At 41.9% G+C, this 21,760-nt stretch overlaps 2 protein-coding genes and 1 long non-coding RNA gene across 4 annotated transcripts; 1 reads left to right on the top strand and 2 right to left on the bottom strand.

The window, feature by feature from the left end:
* Window positions 1–1,887: 1,887 nt before the first annotated feature.
* LOC116231498 (uncharacterized) lies at window positions 1,888–4,819 on the top strand. The gene is made up of 3 exons (XM_031597270.2): window positions 1,888–3,540; window positions 3,680–3,918; window positions 4,252–4,819. Exons 1-3 carry the CDS (start codon window positions 3,297–3,299, stop codon window positions 4,624–4,626), a joined length of 858 nt encoding a protein of 285 aa, XP_031453130.2. The 5' UTR covers window positions 1,888–3,296; the 3' UTR covers window positions 4,627–4,819.
* A 2,644-nt stretch (window positions 4,820–7,463) lies between these two features.
* Window positions 7,464–9,017, bottom strand: LOC116231499 (uncharacterized). Its single transcript, XM_031597271.2, has 2 exons — window positions 8,236–9,017; window positions 7,464–7,835 (listed from the first exon to the last, which is right to left on the bottom strand). Exons 1-2 carry the CDS (start codon window positions 8,659–8,661, stop codon window positions 7,464–7,466), a joined length of 798 nt encoding a protein of 265 aa, XP_031453131.2. The 5' UTR covers window positions 8,662–9,017.
* Window positions 9,018–18,256: 9,239 nt separating this feature from the next.
* Window positions 18,257–20,014, bottom strand: LOC116231500 (uncharacterized). Of its 2 annotated transcripts, XR_016468563.1 has the most exons (4): window positions 19,795–20,014; window positions 19,645–19,713; window positions 19,392–19,535; window positions 18,257–19,143 (listed from the first exon to the last, which is right to left on the bottom strand). It is a non-coding gene; the product is annotated as an uncharacterized LOC116231500 (long non-coding RNA). The 2 variants fall into 2 exon arrangements; XR_004167489.2 differs by having other exon boundaries at window positions 19,645–20,001.
* Window positions 20,015–21,760: the final 1,746 nt, after the last annotated feature.

Here is a 21,760-nt window from a genome sequence, read left to right as displayed (position 1 = left end):
CATTTGTTATTTATGGTGTGTTGGCCCTCATTGTTCCCGTGGGCAAAGGAGCGCCTGGTGATGGCCCTGTTAGTGTTCACGGCTACTTCAAACAGAAAGCATCCATTCTGAAACAATCGATCTCGTTGATGCCTAATTGGCTATCTAATAGCACCTATCAGGACATCAAAGGGCGCGCTGGATAACCTAATTAGCATTTCCAAAGGGGAGCAGTGAAGGATACAAACAGTGATCAGCGGTCTCACCGCCCCCCGAGCCCTGAGCCCCGCCGAGCGCTGGTGGCCGCGTCCCTTCCCTTAAGAGGCTGGAAGGGCTCCCGCTGCCTTGTGCGTTCACCTACGGACTTGGCCATTTAAGCTAGAAATTATTTTGCTTGAGATGGTCTACTTTTTTTTTTTTTTTTTTTTTTTTTTTTTTTTTTCTGATTTCTGGCCATAGTTTCTTATGCTGTTGCGTAAAAGTAGGGGGTAGAGAAAATATGTTAATAACTTGGTGCAGCAGCGCTGTTCTTGGAGAATACAAGTGCTTCAGCGTCTAGTAGCAGCTCCAGGTAGACGAGAGAGAGGCCTTTCAGTATCTAAAGGGGAACTATAAGGAAGAAGGGGACAAACTCTAGCGAGATCAGCTGTGATGGAATAAAGGGAAATAGTATCAAACTAAAAAAGGGGAGATTTATATTGGATATAAGAAACTTTCTACAGTAAGAATGGTGAGACACCAGCACAGGTTGCCTAGAGAGGTGGTGGGTGCCCCATCCATGGAGGCACGCAAGGTCAGGCTGGGTGGGGGCTCTGAGCAGCTGATAGAGCTGTAGATGTCCCTCCTCATTGCAGGGCAGTTAGACCTGGTGGTTTTTAAGGGTCCCTTCCAATTCAAATGATTCTATGAATCTAGTGTAGTGTGAGTCTCTAGAACCTGGTACAGGGGAAGTGCCAGCAACTGTTTTTTTTTTTTTTTTTTTTGATAGCAGAAAGAACTCCAGTGAAAATCTAAATCTGTCAAAATCTAAGGTGATACAAACAAAACAAAACGGATCAGGAAAGAAACAAAGTCCCCTCTAAGTGCCATATTTCTGTAGGAGGTGAGGAGGGGATTTCACTCTACCCTCCCAGAATCATCAAAGTTCCTATGTTTCTCAAGTCGGCACCTCTTCCTGGTGGGAGCTGCAACAGTCCCATGACACTTCCTACCCATTTCCCATCTGTTCCGAGGTTTTGTGGTCCACAGATGTGGCTATCACCTCCCCCGGGGTGGGGGCAGAGAATCCTAGGGAGTTAAACATCTAATTTAATAGACAATTCTAATTAAATAATAAAAGAAAAGGTCTCAGATTTCACAAACTTTTAGAAAACAAGTCAACTGCTTCCCTTCCCCACACCCCCAAATGACATAAGGTGCCATAAGATCTGTTCAGGTGTGGCACTGATCCAAGTCTCGTGTATGGCTTAGTTCTGGCGGTGGGGATGAAGAGTCTCTCCCCAATACCTGCACACTGCTTTGTGCCCATGGGGGGGTAATTCTAGGTATGGGGGCTCTTGGGTTTGATACAAGTTTTGTCCTGCTGGAGAACCACTGGAGATACCTGTTGGTATCTGCTGAACACCAGCAGTTTCTGGGTGCTACAGCATTTGGTCTTGGTGAGGCAGTTGGACCCTGCAGTTACTTGCAATGAAAATCTATGCATGACCTGTGGGATGAAGCCTGAGCTCCTTGGATGGGATTTGTTCGGGCATGGATTTATTCATAAATGGCTGCTCTAAAATAATGTAGAAATAATGAGAACAATGGTGCATTTTTCCTTTAAAAAGAGGGACAGTGCACAGCTGTACAGGAATAGCTATTAAATCTGGAAGTGGTTAAAATTAATGTGCAAATTCTGAGCTTTTTTGAGGGACTTTGGACCCATGAGGTTTAAGAAGCTGCTAGTTTGATGCCCCTTATGAGTGTGTTTCCAAGACAGAGAGGGAGCCTAGTCTCCAGCTCAGTGCCCAGCTGCTTGTGCACTGGCATAGACTTAAACAAGTCAGCCAAAATGACAGTCTGGATTCAGTGGTAACTGAACTTCCATTAACATCTGTGCCCAGCACCCCATAAGGGACAATGCAACATCACTATCTGTGCAAGAACAGCCTCTCTCAGCCCTGCCTTAGGGGATGGTGTTGAAAGAGAAGCTCCAGGGGCCGTGCAGCTCCGAGGATGTATGCGCTGTGCAAGGTGTTTGCATTGCTCCTGTTCCTGTGTTGTATCGCTCCCCTGCGGTCGGGGTTAGGGTGAGGCAGTGGGACTGGAGGGGTCAGTAACGCGATGCACTCATTCTAGTGTCCACAGAGCTACGGGAATGCTTGGAAGAATGAAAATGGGCAGCATGAATATGGTTTTCTCTCCAACACGGGGTGTTCCGGGGGGAGTTGGTTTGGTTGAGGAACATGACATATATACTGATTATTATTATTTACGGAGAGAAAACTCGTATTAACCCATACATCTGGGCTCTGCACGTTGCTCTTTTTGTGGAAAGTCACAGGCCCCTTCCCCATTCCAGCCCGGGCCCCAGCTTTGCTAGGATGGGACGTGGGGGGACGTCTTCGCGGTGCCCTCCTCGCGTTACAGAGGCATCGCCCTCCTCGGGAAGCGCCGTGTGGGCTGGGGACAGTTCGGGGCCGATGAGGTGCGAGCGCTGTTCACTTCGTGCTTTGATCGCTCGGGTCTTTGGGAGGTCGGGGATGCTTTCTGGCTAGACAGGTGGCGCCAAGTTCAAGCTGAGAGGGCTCGCGGCACCGCCGAGCCCCAGCCCGGGTAAGAGCTCAACCCGGTGGTGAGGTTGTTTGTGGTCAGCGGCCCCCCAAATGCTTTTCCCAGGGTCCGCTCTGTCGGTGACGTGCCAGGCGGAGGAGCTGGCAGCCGGGAATCTCTCACCCCGCAGCCTTCCGTCGGGCCGGGCGCACTCGGTGCAGGGTACCGCGGTCGGAGAGGGAGAGGCTAAAAACCCCGCTGGTAGCGGCAATATCGGTATCTTTAAACGCTCCTTCGCGGGGCTGGGCCTGCCCGTGCCCTGCCCTCCGGGGGATAGGGGCAGGTTTGCACTTCAAGGGGGTTTCCCCGGCCCCGCAGACACGCTGGAGCCAGGGCCTTGTAGACATTTGCCAGACGTGTGAACTTTCTTCCTCGCTGGCAGCTGTTATCTCTGCTCGATTCCCACTTTGATGTGGCTTCACACTTGCAAACTAGCCCACTCGGGACTGGAGCGGGCTGTATAAGAGCTGATCGAAGCCGGCAGCCCCGGCCTCCTCACCGCCATGAGCCAGACCGACTTTCCCCTGGCAGAGCACAAATCCCATGGGGTGCGGCCCCACATCTACTGCGTTCCCCCTCCCCGCGCCTCCACCCCGCACGGCCGCGGCCGCAACCCCCTACTGGCCAGGGCCGAGCCCCGACGGGGGAGTCCGCGGCCGGAACAGCCCTCGGCCTGCGAGCCCCCCTCGGACCGGCAGAGAGGGACCTGTCCCCAGGAGTCCAGCGAGCAGTGCCCTTCGGAGCCAGGTGGGTGAGAAGGGGGGGGGAGGAGGAGAAGGGCGGGTGTGGTCGGGAACTCAACTCGTGTCGGTGCAACGGAAGCGCTGGAGGCGGACCCCGGCTGGGGGAAAAGGCCTCACCGCCGCCTCTTCCATCCCTTCGGCAGCCCCTGACGGCGGATGGCTGAGTGCCGACGAGTCCTCGGGCTACGAGAGCGAGAGTGCCGCTGGGGAGCGCTCGGAAACGGAGGCGCCGTGCGGGAGCCGCGGGCGGCAGCGACGGGCGCGGACCGCCTTCAGCTCGGAGCAGGTGTGCCGGCTGGAGAAGACCTTCCAGCGCCAGAAGTACCTGGGAGCCTCGGAGCGGAGGAAGCTGGCGGCCGCCCTGCAGCTCTCGGAGGTCCAGGTGGGTGCCGACTGTCTCGCATGACTGCGCTGCGATCCAGCGGTCTTCGGCTGGGTTCCGCTGTTTAATACCTAACAAGTTAGCTAGCCAGGCCTCTAAATAAATCAAGTTGTGTGTATCTTGCAAAGCTTATAGACGTTCTTAACGCCCTAAAGTGATTCATCCATAACCCGTCCGCACTCTGATCCTCCGTGGTTGATTAGCTCGGGCATCAGGCAATTGAAGCAAAGTGAGAATGGAAAGGTCCGGTGTACTGCCGTTGTTTGCACTTTGCACTTGTAAGCAAAGTACTGAACTGTTTCTTCCCCGCCGACTCTCCCTCCTGTTTCTTAGATCAAGACATGGTTTCAGAACAGGAGGATGAAACTGAAGAGGGAAATCCAGGACCAGCAGCACCTCGTGTCTCCTGCTCCGCTCTACAGCTTCCCCCCGGGAACCACCCCTCCAGCCCTCCTTCCCAATGAAGGCTTTCCGTTGTCTTTCCACTGTCCCTTTGCTCCACAGCATCAGAGACTCCTGCCTCTTCCCCCGTTGTCTGCAGTGCAGCTCAGCTTCTCCTTCCCCAGATACGATGCTTTGCAAAGCACCTACTGCTTCATGGCAAACGAGCTGCCGTACTACCATCAACACTTGCTTCCTCCTCATCCTTCTTTCCATCCAGTAATGCAGAATAAAATGGACAATAAATGCCATCCTGTGTACGCCTGATAGTGAAAACAAAACATGGCAGACAGAGAGAAAAAATTGATGAGTATAATGTATTAGTAGAGTGGTATAATGTATTATTTTCCACTCAGATGGATTTTTTTTCTGGTTTGTAATCTTATATGTTTATTTTTTAAGTTAATTGTAAAGAGTAATAACTTAATATTTGTACCAATTAGCATTAAAATTTATTGGATGCGGTGCCTCTCAGTTTTCTTTGTCTCACCTTTTTGAAAAGCTTTATTTTTTTTTCACCAAATACTTCTATCTTCCTTTGAATTCTACTTGTGCTGAAGATACCTTAAGCACAGCTGAAAGGCAAAATTATGCTATAGCTACGATGCACTTACACTTTCTGCCTACAGCTTTCATTTTGTGCTTGCAGCTGCTGAAAGGGAACTGAAGGAAGAAAAGCCAAAGCAGAAACTTGCATTTGCAAGATTTCTCACAGTGTAGGACAAAATTAAGTTTAGCTTGGACTGGAAATTGCACATCTCCAGTTTTCATATGTATATAAATTGATAGGTGTTACCTGTGCATAGTGTGTAAAGGTTTCACTTGTGAACTGCTCTTTGAATAATGGGGAAGAATTAAAATATTGCATGCATATTACCTGGCTTTCCTGCGGTCACGCTGAGAGGGATTCTGTATTTCGTTATGTTTGAGAGCCTGAGCCTTGCCAGCTGTATCGTACCGTGTTTGAGGCACAGCAAAGGAGGAAGATGAAGGTGAGTTTTTCTTCTGAATATTAATTGATGTATTGCTTTGCACTTCCAGTCCATTTTCCACCTGAGAGCTCCAACCATGTTAATCACAGATGTTCATTAAGCTGATGCATTTTTTTTTAACAGTGATTAAATAGTTCAAATGTTCAGTATAGAGTTCTAAAGTTTTACAATTACCAAAACCAGTATCTTGAAAAAGATTTAAGAGCATAATTAGAGTTCTGTTAATAGTCGTATTATCTAAATGAGATTTTAATCTGCAAATTTGGCCTTTGATTCCCCGCTGAATGCTCACGGTAATTGCATATTTTGAAACACTCTTTAGGTAAATTGATGCTTTTAGGAGAAGCAACATTTGAATGGAGCAGCTTTAGGTTTTTTGCTCTAACGATCCTGAAACTTCTTTTCCCTTTCCCATTAAGAAAAAGTGGTCGTTCTTAGGATCATGGTTTTTCACTCCTCTCCGGGAAGGGATTAATTAGCACTTTTCTTTTAGAATTTAATTAAGTTTATTCAGTTCTTCTAAGTGCATTTAAAAACTAGATTGATTGCTGCAATGTAGTCGGGGGCTGATGCAACAGCCTGGGGGCTCCTCACTTTTGAAATGATATCTAAACCTGATGCGGTCTTAACACTAAGAGGTGCAAGGCTGGCAGTGAACTTGCTGGTCAGCAGGGGGAAGGTCTGGAATTTACAGGGTAACGGTCCTAAGTTGCCATGCTGTGTTTTCTCTGGGTTGTACAACCTGTGTGCACAGTGGCAGATTAATGCACCTTCTGTCCCTTCAGCTCCCGGGCCTCATCTCAGAGCTGTTCTGGTGGGGCTGGGAGCAAAGAGGTGTGTGCGTGTGTTGGGAGAGGGATCTCCTCTGAGTGACAAAGATGGGTAGTTCCCCTTCCACCCTGTAAGGTATGGGTGTTTTTTGACAGCATGGTTGGTGATTCAGGTTTGGGTTATTACACCAGAGGAAACAATCTGAACAGAAGGTAGGACTGTGGGTGGAAGTTTATCTCCTATTCCTCTCCGTCCCTCGTTCTCTGCCATGAACTGTACATTCAGCTTTGCTCTCCTCAACCCCAAAACACAAGTGGTGGGGGTAGTGAAGAACAGCAGCATTGTACAATGGGGTTGTAGGCCGTGTTTATTAACTTCTTTTTATTCATAACCTCTACCTCAAAAAGAGATATTCTATTGTTATTTTCATCGGACAATGCAAAGTTATTTAGCTTTCAGCTAGCAATCAGGTTAGGATGGTCAGGGGCAAGAGAGATGTAATCACACTTGCTGGTGTAGCTCTACAATGATGCAGGGTGTGCTTCTCACTACTCCCTCCCTGCAGGCTTGAATCTGCCATTCTCTATAAAGCTTGCTTTGAGGATTTTAAGGAGCAGTCCAGAGTGTACCTGATGCAAGCCTAATGCTGAACTGCAGCTTGAAGTTATTGAATCTGCCAAGTTCAGCTGAAGCTGTAGATAGAACAACTATTTCATGTTTTGAGTGGTGTATTAGAACAAAACTTAGAAACAACTGGAGTTTTTACAACAGTAGATTTAAATTACAATCACATTTTGCACTGGCATAAAAAATATGATTGACAATTAATCCCTTAGCTTCCTCTTTTAAAATGCAGCTAAGTAAAGAGGAGGTGACTTTAGGGACTGTGCAAAATAGACAGATGAAATACAATATGAGGTAATTCGTGTTTGGCCACAGGGTTGACACCTATTGTGTCATTTTCATTTTAACTTGCTTGCTGTCATTGATGAGCCTTTCCTTAAAAGTCCCTAGTCATGTACTATGTTCTCCATATATTTCATGTAGCTACTGTATACATGAAAATGTAATAAGTGCTCCCTTTTCTCAGAGAAGAGCTCCACGCAATTATAGGCTGCTTTCTGAAAACAAACTTTGGGTAAAGTGTTTCAGTACAATGAACTGAAGGCTGTATAAGTTTCGAGTCTTCCACTCTCAGTGCTGTACCTGGAGGTTGTTTTTTTTTCTTTTTAACATTAGGGGAAAAAAGATGAAAAAAATAAGTCACCCATATATTTAATATAACTAAATAAATAATTACTCTTTAGATATTTGGCAGATTACAGATAATCTTTGTCATTGTTAATAAGAAGGTAGGTAGGGCTGGAATCTCAGTCCTTTGTGGTCGTTGGTTAAAGTCACAGCTGGGATCACAGCAGAGTATGCAGGCAGTGCTGGGCTTTGGGGAAGCAGCAAAGCTGTGCCTGGCAAAGCTGCCTGTGGGAGCTGAGCTGGAACAGTGGCCATCAGCAGGGATGGGCTGGGTCCTGCTGGGTGGAGAGGAGCACTGGGGGTAGAAGAAACACTGATATCCACCCCATGAAGGCAGCTGGGTGTCACTGTATCCGGATAACAGCGATAGGGCAGGAACAGGCCTGAGACAAGGGCTTCCACCCTGGCATCCTGCGTCTCGCGTTTAAATTTCATGCGGCGATTCTGAAACCAGGTTTTTATCTGGGGATAAGAAAGGAAAAGTCAAGAACAACCCCACTCCTCTCCGTTCCACTCAGTGATGCACCCTGCCTAGCCGCCCTGCTGTCAGACTTGCGGGGTAGCAGCTGCAAGACGTGGGGCTGATAAACGCTGCTCTGACGGTGTGGCGATTTGACCCACCTGCGGCTCAGGTGCGGCAGGGCTGATTCTGTTCTCAGTGGGATCCCGCAACGCCACCGCGTGTATGCATCGTTTTAAGAGAAAGACGGCCAGAAATCTGATATTTATGAATCAGTACAAACCTATACAACCGCGCCAACCGAAGTGAGGATGCCGACTGCCCGCAGTTCTATGTGGCGGAGCCGGCCGCGGACCCGCCCCTCCCCTCTCCTCCCCTCCCTCCGTCCCCACGCCCGCTCACCTGGCTCTGCGAGAGGTCCAGAGCCGCAGCCAGCCGCCTCTTCTCGCTGGCGCCGATGTAGCGCTGCTCGCGGAAGCTCCGCTCGAGCTCCTGCAGCTGCGCCGCCGAAAATTTGGTGCGGGACCGCGCGCCGCCTCCCGCCTCCACCTCGTGCTCGGGGCCGCGCCGTCGCGGGGCCGCGTGTGCTGCGGGAAGGGAGAGCGGCGTCGGAGGGGCGGTGAGGCGGGCAGAGCCGCACGTGCCGCTGTTGTTCTCCCGACGGCCGGCAGCAGCGGTCCCGCCGCGCGCCCCGCACTCCCCCTGAGCTGCGCTGTTATCCCCGCCGCGGCTGCTCTGCGCCAACCACTCCACGGAGAAGCGGCCCTTCTCCATGATGGTGGGGCTTTCCCCGTTCTCTGAAACCGTCCCGGTACTGGGGGCAAACATTTAAAGCGTTTTCCGCGGCGTGGCTCTCCGAGCATCAAATGAGGCCGAGAACAAAGGACCCCGTTGAGAGGCCTTTAATCTCCCTCTCAGGTGATTGTTACATCCGCCTAATCTCTGAGCGCCGCAGTTAGCGGGGCTCAAGGCTGCCTGACCTGGCGCCAAGTTCAGCCCTGAGTCACCCCCTGGCCGCACAGCTCTGATAACCGCATCGCGGCCTGCGATGGCCCTTATGCCCCCGACTCCAACCACATCGCGATTTTCAGTCTTTTTCATCCTGGGACGAAGGATGAGGATTTGGAAGGGGATGATGACGATGGACAGAGGGCTCTTTTGTGAGAGCTCACCCCAGAATTGGAGCTCTTCTAACCCACTTGGAGGAATCCTCTTGCCTTTCTATCAGCAAAGCGATCTGAGGTATGAATAAATACTCTTTGGGCTTAGAAACAAGGGAAAAATATGAAGTTCTGGTATCTCCCCATGATCTGGTATCTCCCCTACAAGCAACGTGCTGCTCTTTGTTAGCTCAGGGTGCACTGGTGCTGTTTGAACTTGGAGCATTTCACTGCTGCCTCTGAGGATGAGGGCTGAGATAAGGGCTTTCTCTGTGCTCTGAAGTGCACGGTGCAGTTGCTGACCTGTGTTTGTGTGGTATCCAAATCATAAAGAAGTTTTCGCAGCGGGAAGAGTCGCAAGTAGGTTGCAGGGGCGTTAGCATGTTGGTTAGGTCATCTGTTAGAAATCAAGGTGGGAAGTTCTAAGTCCTCTAATAATGAGTAGAACAAGTTAATTCTTATGAATTCATTTAACACTAGGACTGGGCAGTGAAATTATGCTTCAGGATGTTGGACGAGAAAGGCTAAGAAAATGACCAGTTGGCTTGAAATACATCCGTTCATGTCTTAAAACATCTCCTTTCCCCACACCCTAAGAAATGTGTGCATTTCAAAGTAAACAGTTCTGATGTTTTTATAAAGTAGATCAAAGAAGAGGAGTGTAAACTCTGTTCAGAGGCAGTCTGTTGGAGGATGATTCAGATAAGGGTGAGAAAAGAACCTCTTTTACGGTCTGAAGTGGGCTTGGGATGGCACAGTCCTTATCCTCTGCAAACACGGGCTAACACATTTACAGGTTGTTTCAGTAAACAGCCGCCATTGCTTGAGTTTATACAGCCAGAGATAATGAACTAGCTTTCACACAGAGCCGAACGTGTTTGAGACATCATGTTAATTCGGAGACTTCAAAGAAACCCGTGTCACGGCGAAGTATTTGCAGAGTGCTGGCAAAAGTCAAATAATGCCACCTTTCGGGCTGTTTTCCTTTAAGGCTGTCTATATTTTCTGAGGCAATCGTGGTTTTCTTTTTCCTCTCATAAAATGCAGAAGGAATTACGTGCCCTTTTGCTTTGAGTGCTGAAAGCCGACCAGGCGTTTTTAGAAGCTGCCTTGAGCGTGCTTCATACATATGTCCGCAGATCTTTTGTTCTCCTTGTTAATGAGAGGAGTTCTCTTGAATGTCAAGTTGGGAGCTTTGCTTCTCTCTCTCTCTCTTTCTTTCTGTCTTTTTTTTTTTTTTTTCCTAAAGAGGTCCCCCACCCACAGCAATCTCTAACTTTTAAACACTACCAAGATGCAAGTTACAACTTGTATCTGTGCCTTTGAATGAAGAAAAACAATCAAAACCCAGAGAAATTTGGAGGAGGAGACTGTTGCTAAGTCTTCGATGACAGTGAGTCATAAGTACATTCAGAATGATTGGTCTGAAATGGACCATTACAGTTTTAGTTAGCTTGGTTCCTAGTTCTATAAACAACTGTAGAATTATAGGCATGTAATAAGTCAGTTAATTGTAAAAATGTGTGGTTGAATCTGTTGATCAGAAAGTTTACTGTATGGAGAGCAGAACTTACAGTGCTGTTTAGAAACCTGTGTGTTAGTCCTGAAAAAAATGAGTTTTGTTGGGAAAAATTATAAAGACAGTCAACTTCTTAAGTGAATCATTACAATGCATTTAGCGTTACAGATAACATCTAATCACAAGGGGCAGTAAAACATCATTCCTTTATGTTATTGTTTCTACTTGTTAATTATTATTGTGCTGATGCTAGTAGATGAACAACAAAGGGGAGTTCAGCTATGATGGCAGCTCTAAAATTTGCATTTTATGGTTAATGTGGAGCTTAGTGTGCTTTGTTTTATTTCTGTAGTGATTGATGTTACTTATTTATTTATTTTACCCGACCAGATTGGAAGAATTGCCCTTACAGCTTTTGGGAGAAAAGCTTTAGTTTCAAAAGGCACAGGGAATCAATATATAATTTTTGTACTTATTACATTAATTTGATTCATGAAAGGATTAAAGGCTTCTAATGCTTCCTCTTTTCTTTTTTTTTTTTTTTCTTGAGACCAAATTACTTAAGAAAATCTTCTTATAATTTGTGCTTAAGTAGCTAGAAGTTTCCACCTTGTCCAGCGTATACTGAAAACCAAATATCTTTTTGAGAAGTAGGGAGAAAAGTAATCTCAAATTTTCCATCTGCTCTTAGGGAAGCATCACACAGACTTGGATCAGAATTACTTTTGAGAACTGCTGCTGAGGATAATGCATTTGCTTTTAAAATAATACAAGTATTTTTAATTTATAGTTGTAAGTAGCGTAATATAGACATACTGTGCTGCTTCTTAGACAGTACAACATATTGGAAACGCTATTTTTTGCCTTGGTATAATTGTTAGCAGAAGACCATGTTCTAACATGAGGTGGCTGTGGTGGATGTCCTAGATTTAAATACTGTCCCATTTCTTGTAAACAGAAGTGAGGTCGTAACATCAAAGCTTTATTGTGATATCATGTGACTGCCCTATAAAAGATGTTTAGTGTTCTCCTATGTTATAATCTCAGTGTTAAAACAAAATAAAAAAAATAAACCAAAACCATTTTTTATTCAACACCATCGTATATCTATAATATCTTTTTGCCATTTGATACTGCCATTGATATTATACCTTTTTTGTTTGTTTGTTTTTGTTTTCGCTTCATCTGCAGAGCAAAACTAAACAAGGACTTCAGCAAAACTAGACGAAGGCACACACGTGGCTATGAAAGTTATAAACATGAGAATGAGTCATGTTTTAAGAGACTAATGCTGTTCGTGCTTTGTGTGTTATGACAGTGATTTAACTGAGGCGCAGAGCGTAGTTTAAAGCGTCCCTCACACCCTTCAAAGGATTCTGATGGAGTAATTGCAAGGCTGTAAGTGAACACCACGCGAGGGCAATTACAATTTAAAGGGTCATTGCTGCGTGTTCCTACTTAGCAATTATCACTCAGTAGATCTTGTGGTGAAACGCCCATCTGGTCTTTCATTGATTGTTAGCCCTTTCTATGATTACCTAGAGGACAGAAAGCACAATGACCTGTTTCTTATAGGCTAGAGAGGTGTACTGGAGGAGTAACTGCTCCATATCTTAGGCTGTGAAATACTGATAACCTTTCATGACTGAATTTTCTGGCTTGCTTTTGGTTATTTCAGTGCACTGTCTTATAGTAATTAATGCGTTTTAGTTATTGCCTCAGTTGTGAAGAAAAGCAATAGCTGTTCAGCATTGGTTTGGTTATGGAAAATATTAATGTGTAGCAGCTGGGTTTTTTTGTCAGTATGCTAGCAGTGAAGGTATCTACATAATGAAGTGCACCGAGGATTAATTCAATCATTTGAAAAAATTCCAAGGACACTCATTCATTTCTACCTTGAATGAAGGATGCTCTCAGCTAAATGACACGTTTTCAGTAGAACTAGCAGCTCTGCTGTTGAAGGGAGATGTTTCCCTTACCTACGTGCATTTTCCTACATGCACTTCTGGTCTGTCAAGAGTCTGCTTAGGTTTAGCTAGTAATAAACAAATGGGAAAGAAAAAATCAGGTGCCTTTTTAACAACTGTGAGGGCTAAACCCAAAAGTCTGGATGAGCTCCACAGCCTGTACAGAGAAATGCTTGGACTAAGGAAGAGATAGAAATGGGCTGATTCCTATTAGTAGTGAACAGTACTTGTGCTTTTGATAGATGAACAGTTTTTACATTCAGGAGGTCAGTATAGCTGTTCTTTTTGTCCAGATGGAGAGACTAAGATAAGAAGTACTTTGTTTACAGTCGAAGTGGTGATGTTCAGAGTTACATTCAAGTAAAAAGTTCTATTGGAAATTGATAACTGTTACATAGCTATATTCATGTTTACATGGAAGGATTCTATAAAGCTATGTAATTAAAATTGTAGATTTAACTCAATGTCAGTGACATTCACCCTTTAATTAGCTATAGGCATTTAGTTTTTCATACAAGCTAAATGCATCTAATTGCCAGTGATCAAAGATAATCCTATCCATTTTAATCCAGCTGTCTCCTATGTATTGAATTGTTCATCTTACACAAAATTTTGCCACCTCAGAAAATAGAGCTGGCAAAAACGTATTTACCTGGGGAACACTGCTTTTGCTATCAGGTAATCAACTAACCTCTGTAGGATCATCACTTAGAAAGCTTGTGAAATGTTTAAAGAAGCTCTCTGAAACATCGTCTCCACTTTTAGGTACGTTCAAAAAAGCAAATAAAATTATTATAGGTTACTTAAAAAGGAAAAAAAAAGAACTAAAGTATATATGCTATTTTTGTGTATTGCAGAAAAATATTTTGGATCTATACTTATGTTTGTTGAAGTAGTGTTTTAAAGGCAGTGTTTGGAATTCTTAGCTACTTCTTCCCTGAGAGTGTGGTCGGGCATTGGCACAGGCTGCCCAGGGTGGTGGTGGAGTCACCGTCCCTGGAGGTGTTCGAGAAATGTTTAGATGTTGTACTGAGGGACATGGTTTAATGGGAAATATTGGTGGTGGGTGGATGGTTGGGCTGGATGATCTCAGAGGTCTTTTCCAACCTTGGTAATTCTATGATTCTATAAGACAGTATGGTTTGATATCTTAATTTCTAGAGTGACTCTATTTTGTAGGACTGCTGTGCAGATGCATATGTAACACAATGGTAATTAAGACATGATTTTTTTTGAGGATTACTTTCACTTCATAGTTTTCTCTTTGCCATTTGACTTTATAGTATGTTTTCTATTCTTTGCTGCTGTACTTCAGAATGAATGATGCTTGCATTGTGAAGGACCTTTTATGACAGTGCTGAATTGCATCACTCTGAGCACTTCACAGTACTTAAAGCAGAATCTGCTAATGGGCTAAACACAAGCACTTCCATGTGTTATTAACTACATTTATATACTACAATTCAGCAATAGTTAAGTAGTAGCCTAGTTTTAACAGTGTATTGTGCTCCTGTAAAGGGATGGTCTGTTCTTGCTTTCAAGCTCCTTCTGACATTGGGTGATGTTTTTCTTGTGTAAGAGATATCATGTAATAATGAAAAAAAAAAAAAAAAATAGAAACATACTATTTGGAATTAAAATTGAAACAGTGCTCAATCTGAATTTAAACCTGCCCCCTACCCTGACATAATATGAGACCAAAAATTAAACAAATATTCTTGCATTTTTCTTATTTAAAAAAAAAAAATGACCTCCTCACACAGGAAGTTTGAGCTCGACAGAAGAAATAAGTTATCAGAAGTTGTTTGATATGTAATTACTATTTCTCTGTTTTGAGATTTTCCTTTCTGCTTTCCCTTCACTTGCTGAACATCTTTCTAAACCTATGGCTGACAAAGCTTTGATCCTGTAGAATGAAGGACACTGAAGGAGAAAAAAAAATGTATAGGACTAGGAGTACTGAGTTCAGGCTGCATTGTAATACACGTGTCATATGAGATGGAATTAAGTTCGTACAAACAGTTCTGTGTTTTGTTTTGTTTTTGTTTTAAACTTGTTAGCTCTTAGTTTGCTCAAACATTTTAAAGATTTATTAAGAACAAGACAAACAACAAAAAACCAACGTGGGCGTGTATCAAAGCTCACAACATTTGGTAATGGAAATAATTTTGTTATTCTGAGTTCTGGAGGGGGCTGTATTACAGAAACAGCAACTTCATAAACAGAAGAGGGCAGAAACAACACGATGGTCAAGGGCGTTCCCTCCTCTGTCTCCTCATGTGCTTCACAAAAGCCCAATCCTTTATTTTCTACATTTCTGCTTTCATAAACCCAATCTCTCCTGGTTTGTCGCGCTCTATCCCTCACTTCTCATCTTATTATAACTTCTTCCTCCTTGCCGTACCTACCTGGGATCTGTCAGCAGGGGGAGCGCTGAGAACGCGGCAGAGACGCTCTGTTCAACGGGCTGAAGTGCGAAAAGTGCTGCCCGGCCCGTGCACCTCTCAGCTGGAGCTGAGGTGATGTGACAGAGAGAAAAATACCGAGTTCTCATCGTGTTGTCTATGGAAAACTAGTGTGAAGTCTAATTGTTATGACTTAGATTTTTGAGGGGAGTACATTTGGGACTTTAGAAAGTGAGATAAATTTTCCAAGAGGCAAAGAACAGATATACACCATAACACTTCTTTATGAATGTTGAGTCCAGGTATTAAGGATGGGAAGAATTATAGTTCATCAATTAAATTGTTACACCATGCAGTAAAAAATAGATCAGTCCCAAATTGAGATATGATAAGTAGGATGTTGTGGTAGGCTTTTTTCCCTATGTACGTATGTGTAAAGATTCTCCCTTCACTGCAGTTTTTCAGTGTAAATACAAAGTTAACAGAGGGAAAAAAAAAAAATTTTTCTAACTTAACTTTTGACTTTATGGATTTATTTAAGAGTTCGCTGGGGGTCAGAAAACTGATGCATGGTGAGAAAGAGGAGAAAGTGGAAAGAGGAGGAAGGGGTACAGGACTTTTCAGGAATATTGATCTCATCAGTTCTTCATATGGATCCTTTCATTCTTGTTTACTCACTGAGTAATTGTACTGAGATTGATGGTTTTTATATTTTCAGGGGGAAAAAAAGAAAAATGTGTTATGTGAATGCTGGAACATGAATTTGAGGTCTGAGCTTTAGCTTAAAATCAACCTTGATGTTCAAAGTAGTATGTTGTGAGTAAAAATGTTTTTAGTTGCAAAATGCAGCTTTCAGAAACACTTTGCTTTCCCACTCTCTCTTATGCCTGTGCTGACAGTCATTCTCACTACCTGTATCATTACCTGCCTCTACACTTATCTCTGCAGAAAAATTATACTTATTTATGTCAGCATAGTTTTGAAAGCAGCTGAGATGAACTGATATTTCCTTCTAGCTAAGTTTGGCACTTTTTGCTCAGGCAAATCTGACGTGGGCATTTGTGTGTGAGTATAGAGGAAATGTAAACATTCTTTTTTTTTTCTTCTCAAATTGCAATTTCAAAGATATTCCTTTTCATAAATTGTGCCCCTTCAAAATAAGCAGCTTCTCTTCCTCCATTGTGGTAATGCATCACTTTATCTGGAAGATACATTGGATCAGGTACTTGACTTGGCTGAAAAAAAAGTACTGCAGAATTCTTTGTTCTACTTTTTTGGCCTCACTAGTACTCTGATCTAGGTGAAAGCACAGATAAAATGGTTACCCCATTTCCCATTTACCCCTATTCCCAGGCAGGAATAGGGAGTCATGGGAACTTCAGAAGTGCTCATGTAATACTCATTGTTACCAAATACGAGGGTTTGATTTTTGAAATAGACATTATTTCCAGTCTTGTAAAACTGTTGCAAGCAGTGAAAATGAAAAACTTTATGAGTTTAATGTAGGCTGACTTCTGAGTGGGCTTTTGTTAGGTTGTTTCTTATATATATTAAAATGCTTCAGGTATAAATAAAGCCCAAAGTGTTAATCAGTGTCTCCCATTCCTATATATGCAAAATACAGAAAGGGAAAAGGGACAAATAAATAAAAGGTTAGTTATAATCTGGAAAATACACAAAAGAGCTAAATATTTGCTTAAAAAAATAATAATCAAGTATTCCTACAGGTATCATGCTACATAGAATAACTGTAACTGCAGTATTATGCTTTATTATGATTTAGCCTTTTGTATATGTGCTGTATATTTGGTGTCATTAGCTACGTCACATATTTATTGGCAGTTCAAAATTGAGTGTCTGAAGTGATTTTCATGTGTAGAAATGATGAATAGCATGTAGTCCTGCAAGGAACATCTTGCCCAAGGAGGTTGTGGATGCCCCATCTCTGAATGCATTCAAGGCCAGGCTGGATGTGGCTCTGGGCAGCCTGGTCCAGTGGTTGACAACCCTGCACATAGCAGGGGTGTTGAAACTCGATGATCATTGTGGACCTTTTCAATCCAGGCCATTCTATGATTTTATGATTTGTTTGTCCCTACTGAGTGATTTCTCTTGATATTGGGGATGTGCCTACATTTGCACTGTTAATTGAACTGATAATTTTGGTAATTTATTTCTGTAAATTTATAATTTCTAATTTTAAACTCTTCTCTGCTGTTATTTGCTTTTACATCTTGTTTCAGAATTGGGACTTACAGTATTTTAAAAAAGTTTCAAGTATCACATCGAAGTACAAGCTGATACTATATATTTGTCCATAATATATCTGCAAAACATCGAGTTAAAAATCAATGCAACCTACAATACTGAAACAAATCTTGTTTCAGATGAGATAAATGGGAAAAAAAAAAAATATTACACATTACAGAATAGAGAGGAACATTTGTACAGCATATTAGAGTGAAGCCTGGCATAATTACGTTCCAATCATTGCAATGGAAAATGTTGGTGTTTATTATAATGCAACCAAAGGTTATTTTGAGGGATTTTTAATATATATATATATTATTATATATATATATATTAATAGAATTGTATTATTCTGATCATGTTTCTGCTGATAGAAAACTGCCCCAGCTCTGTAGAGAAAAATTGAACGTAAAATTACTTTTAAACCATAAATGAGTGAATTGTATTAGTTTTCTTCTTTTAGTGGAGGTAAATTTGAAATGATCTAGAATAATAAATATCAAAAGACTATTAGTCATTGCAACTCAGTGCTTCCCTCTTCATGGAGCTGATTCAGTATCAGTGTTCACCATGGTATTGACTAATACCTTGTTTTTTATTTTAGTATCAGATATTTTATATTCATATCAGTAGATGGAGGTAGTGTGTCCAAACTTCCCCCCCTTTCCCTCCCCTTCTCCCCCAGCTTCTGTTCCTGGAAGGTTTATAGGTTGAATTTATATATTATGTGAAATGTATTCAAGGTAAAATGTATCCTCTGTAATGCAATTTAATGTTTTATTTTATGGTTAGATTTAAGTTACATGGTGCTTCCCCCCAGTTTATTTACATTTTATCTTGTTTTATGTGCCTTTTTTCCACCTTTATTTGTAGTAATTCTGCAGGTTTCACTTGATTCTGATTAGCAGATTTAGTGTTTATTTATGTGAAAAAAAGCCTTCCATTCTTTATAAAGAATATTATAACATCTTAAGATATTTATTTCATCTAGAATAATATGGCACAATAATAAGCAAGCAAAATGGCTGGTAGTGTACATAGTATTACCTTCTCCATGCATGGAGTTTTGCAAACTTTTTTAGGATTTGTGGTATAGGGTAACACAAACTTCTGAACAGTGTATGAAACTTTAGCTTTTTATTTGACACACAGTATATTCAATTACATGGTTTCATAATATTTTTTACAGAACTGATATGATATATCTCTTTTTAGACTAAACAAAATAAACTGAACAGAAATATAATAAAACATTAACAGGAAAATAAAAATCTCCAGTTCCTCTTCAAAGATACCTGTGAATAAAAAAAAGAAAAAAAATTAGTATGCTTAGTACTTGACTTACTATTTACCAAGTGTCTGTTTTAACTAGTAAGAGTTTACAAGCTGGCATAATATGAGGTACTTAGAATCTTGTAGGATTGGGTCCTAAGAATAACCAGTACGTTGTAGACACCCAACCTGGATAACATACACATGACAGAACCTACACGACCAAGGCTCCATGCCCCGACTTGCAGTGCAGTCCGTGAAGACTGAGTCCAAGAGAGGTTTGGTGTTGCACTTTTGCCGTCTGTGACTCTGTTCCCCTTACTTCTGAAGGCTTATGGGAATAACAAATTCAGAAATATTAGCAATGCATTTACTACAGATAAACAGTTCACCGAGCAGTATGTTAAATAGTTGGGTAGATACTTAAAGTACTATTCTCTCACAGAATTAAATGACAATGAATTACAAATGAGGTTAAATAATACCACTACCTTGTGTTCATTTTTTGATGGTGAAGTGAGTGTTACATAAACTAACCTTTCATTTCTTCGTATGTCCATTTCCTCCATTTCAACAGTCATCTCAACAGCGCTGTTTGGAACGAATGGCGAAGTACCTCAGTCGCCCCATTTTCCCATGCACTATGCCTCTTTAGATCAAACTCTCAAAGAAGTATATGCATAGGAAAAAGGAACAACGAGCCAAATCAAGATGTGGCGAGGGTATAAAGAATAAACCTGTAATAAAAAATGCAGAGATTAATAAGAATTGAAACCAAATGTATTTTTGAAGCGCATTTCTTTTTGTTTGTTTGTTTTTTGACTCAGTGCTACAGAGTTGTTAAAAGATAGTCAAGGCTAGAACCGAGGTTAAAGCACGAAACAAATAACTTTAATCCCTGGGGATCAACAGGGACTTCACAGTATTTAGTATGTTAAAAATTCAGTTTTCTGAAATACTGAATTTCCTTTTCTGAAATACATACAAGAAAATGAAGCTCCCGGAAAGAAGAAATGTAGTCATTTTCGTAGCAGGGATCAGAAGCGGAATCATAAATCAGTAAAAGCACACTGTCTTCTTTTAATGAAGTTGGAACTGCTGCGCAGTATTTAGGACTTGGATTTAAAGGCTGCAAAAATATGTGTTAGAATTACCCACTGAATATATGAAAGGAGAAAAAAAGAGTTATATATTGCAAAATACTGAAAAATTAACCCTGAAACAAAAGAAAGACGTACCTGTTTAGCTGTCTGATGCTGGGACTGCAATAGCTTCGTTTTCATGAGAATTTATGCCTTGCTCAAGACCTTGAAGAAATATGAACAATACGATGTAACTGTTTTCGTAAGTGATAATCCATTTGCCCCTTGCCAAGGTCTTTGCTGCACCTGCAGATTGGGTGCACAAAAAGCACTGTTTTGTAGAACTTCTGAAAACTTGAGAAGTATCATTCATATGTTGGGGGAGGTAAAAAAAAAAAATGGGAGTGCAGCAGACAACCGGACTGATAGGAATAATTGAAGTGATGACTTGAAATGTGCGCTGAGAATGAAAATTTATCGTCTGTTTTCTTTCACATACGTCAATGGTTTGGAAAATGTAAATCTGGGAGAGGACTTCTTGTTCTGAAATGCTGTGCTGCATTTTCCGTCTACTACCCCCCTTCTTTCAGAGCAAAGTTTTTTTTTGAGAATCTCTATCAATGTCCTTCACTGAAATACAACTTTACTAAGGAGATATCAAGGCCTGTGTACAAGGCTTTCCTCTCCTTATCCAGGCACCAGTGAGGCTCCCTGCTGGATGCCAAGGCTGGGAAATATCTTTCACCGTATTTAATCCTATTTTTTTTTTTTTAACAAATTCTTCAACCATGTGCTTTCAAGGCGCTGTCTTTCTTTTAGGATCTTTGTTATGATACAACACTTGATTGACTACATAAAGGTTTTATGAATTAGGAGAAATCTGTAGAGATCAGCTTAAATTGTTTGGAATTGATTCAGGTTAATTCAAAATACTTCAGTGCCACATGTAGCAGCAGTGCTGTTACATGCTAGTGATTATGCATAAGTTTGGACAATCCCAAAATTCATTACATCTACTCTTTCAGCGTTAGATTTTTTTTTCTCATTAGACTCCTGGTCTTCATTTTGTAATCTCAGGTTCAGTTTGTTCATTTTTGACATGACAAACAGTCACTGCAATCTGTCCTGTGTACAGTGCCTTGGAATAAAAAGATATATATGTTTTTTTTTTTTTGTGGTGTATTTTTCCTTAAATTTTTATGAAAGATGTAACTGATTTTTTTGGTTTTTCTTCAGAGGAACTCTGTGTTTCTGGACTGAAGCAATCCTACTTGTGTTTCAAAGAAAGTGTTTTGTGCTATATAATATGAAATGCTTGCTTCAGCTGTGTTATGCTTTCAGGCTTTAATCAGGCAGTTATATGACTGGGAAAGAGAAAACCTATCCTGCAGAAACATGGAATTTTCACATCAACTTTAGAAGATTGAGCACTAAATTGCTGGGTCAGCAGCTGGCCCATAGGCAGTGTTTAATCATGAGTTCTAGGCCATCTAATGCAGAGTGAGCACCTTAAGAAACATGAAGTATTATGTTTCGAAATAAGCTTGTACACAAAGTTTTGATAAGGGCTGTATCCACAGAAGTCCTTAATGAAATCTGGAGTGAGGCATGTCAGTTCCATCACTATGAATTAGAGTGGCAGTACAGATGTGTTCTCACTGAGTGTAGTAAGATTCTTGTGTGTGAAGTTACCTATTGATTGGAAAATAGCTGGTACAGCCAGTAGGTAATTTAATGGTCTCTCAGGAACACAATGAAAGTGCATTTGATTTGAATTGCAGAATTAGACCTTCAGTAAGTGATGCATTTTATTCTGAGAGGTGAATAGAGCAGGCATATTTGAAATTGTAGATTAAAAAATGACAAGAATACATTTGTCAGTCTTTTGCCTTTGATGCTGAATACAAAGAGGTGATCTGATCCCTTTTAGCCTTGGTACATGATTTCTGAAATTCCCTCCATTAAGGCTTTCTTCTGACAGGAAGAATATCTACAGCTACTGTAAAATAGTGTTGCCTGAAATTCTAATGTGTCCAAGGGTTGATGATGTAAATATTTTACAAATTTGATGTGTAATTTGGTATAATAAACGTTTGTACCTTTTTGTATGAAAAGATCCATGCAAACTTCAGTTCATGCATATATGTGAGTAAAACTGTGGATTGTGGCTATAAGCTGATTGTTTTTTATTAATTATTTTTATTAAGTGCAGCTGAATTGTGCAGAATGATGTATCTTAGTGAATAGCTTTTGTTTCAATACTCTCTGAGCA

This window comes from Phasianus colchicus, chromosome 8 (assembly GCF_987193195.1).
Source record: "Phasianus colchicus chromosome 8, bPhaCol1.hap1.1, whole genome shotgun sequence".
Lineage (NCBI taxonomy): Eukaryota > Metazoa > Chordata > Aves > Galliformes > Phasianidae > Phasianus > Phasianus colchicus.
This window is presented reverse-complemented; position numbering and strand designations above follow the sequence as displayed.

Excerpts from the sequence above, each read along its gene's own strand:
- LOC116231499 (XM_031597271.2), bottom strand. The coding sequence starts at position 8,661 with ATGTTTGCCCCCAGTACCGGGACGGTTTCAGAGAACGGGGAAAGCCCC. Across the intron at positions 7,836-8,235 it reads TGGACCTCTCGCAGAGCCAG|ATAAAAACCTGGTTTCAGAA; the intron begins GTGAGCGGGCGT and ends TCTTATCCCCAG.
- LOC116231498 (XM_031597270.2), top strand. The coding sequence starts at position 3,297 with ATGAGCCAGACCGACTTTCCCCTGGCAGAGCACAAATCCCATGGGGTG. Across the intron at positions 3,541-3,679 it reads GCAGTGCCCTTCGGAGCCAG|CCCCTGACGGCGGATGGCTG; the intron begins GTGGGTGAGAAG and ends TCCCTTCGGCAG. Across the intron at positions 3,919-4,251 it reads TGCAGCTCTCGGAGGTCCAG|ATCAAGACATGGTTTCAGAA; the intron begins GTGGGTGCCGAC and ends CCTGTTTCTTAG.